The 827-nt window shown below is 46.3% G+C and overlaps 1 protein-coding gene across 1 annotated transcript in view; it reads left to right on the forward strand.

The window, feature by feature from the left end:
- Positions 1 to 89, forward strand: part of EMH_0058660 (uncharacterized protein) — a gene marked incomplete at both ends in the record, with an annotated part of 1,473 nt that extends 1,384 nt beyond the window's left edge. The window contains one exon of the mRNA XM_013497593.1: positions 1 to 89. Within this exon, the coding sequence (XP_013353047.1) occupies positions 1 to 89 (89 nt within the window).
- Between the last annotated feature and the right edge of the window lie 738 nt (positions 90 to 827).

Here is an 827-nt window from a genome sequence, read left to right on the forward strand (position 1 = left end):
ACCACCCCCAGCAGCAGCAGCAGCAGCAGCAGCAGCAGCGGTGGAGTGTATGGGGATATAGAGGAGACAAAGGAAGCATATATGCGTGATATATTATCTCCTTTATCTAGAGAGCAGTTACTAGATCTCCTGTCTTGGGCTGCAGCAAGGTACGATGGGGTGTATATACAGTGTGTAGATAGAGTGCATGCATCTCCGTGCTCCCGCCGCCTTATGGTTCGTAATATAGATTATAATACAAAAGATGAATCCTTTTTATCTTACTTTCTTTCTTTTGGTTCTGTTGATGATGCTCTTATAGTTAGAGACAAAGAAGGAAGAAGCAAAGGGTACGGTTTCGTTACTTTTTCGTCTCCTTTGGGGTGTTATAATTGTTTTGTTTCTCGCCCTTTATGTTTAGAGGGAAGAGAGTTATATATAAAACTCGCAACAAATATAATATATACAAAAAAACAAACAAAAATTTTCTTAAGAAATCTAAACCATCATACAACTGCAGATACACTCCGAGGTGTATTCTCACCTTTCGGGTGTATACAAGACTGCGTTGTCGTCAGAGACAGTACAGGAAGAAGCAAAGGATATGCATTTCTTACTTTTTCGAATCCTATTGAGGCATTTAAAGCAGTACAAATGTCGGAGAGAGTTATAGATGGGAGAGTTGTCTTTGTACACTTTGCTTCCTCCTCATCCTCCTCATCTGCTGCTGCTGCTGCTGCTGCTGCTGCGGCGGCGTCGGGGGCTGCTGCGGCAGCAGCGGCGGCGGCGGCAGCGGCAGCTAATGGGGGGCATGATGCTGCGGCGGCGGCCGCCGCGGCCGCGGCGGC

The sequence above is a fragment of the Eimeria mitis genome, genomic scaffold, assembly GCF_000499745.2.
Source record: "Eimeria mitis Houghton genomic scaffold, Emh_scaff2784, whole genome shotgun sequence".
NCBI classification, from domain to species: domain Eukaryota; phylum Apicomplexa; class Conoidasida; order Eucoccidiorida; family Eimeriidae; genus Eimeria; species Eimeria mitis.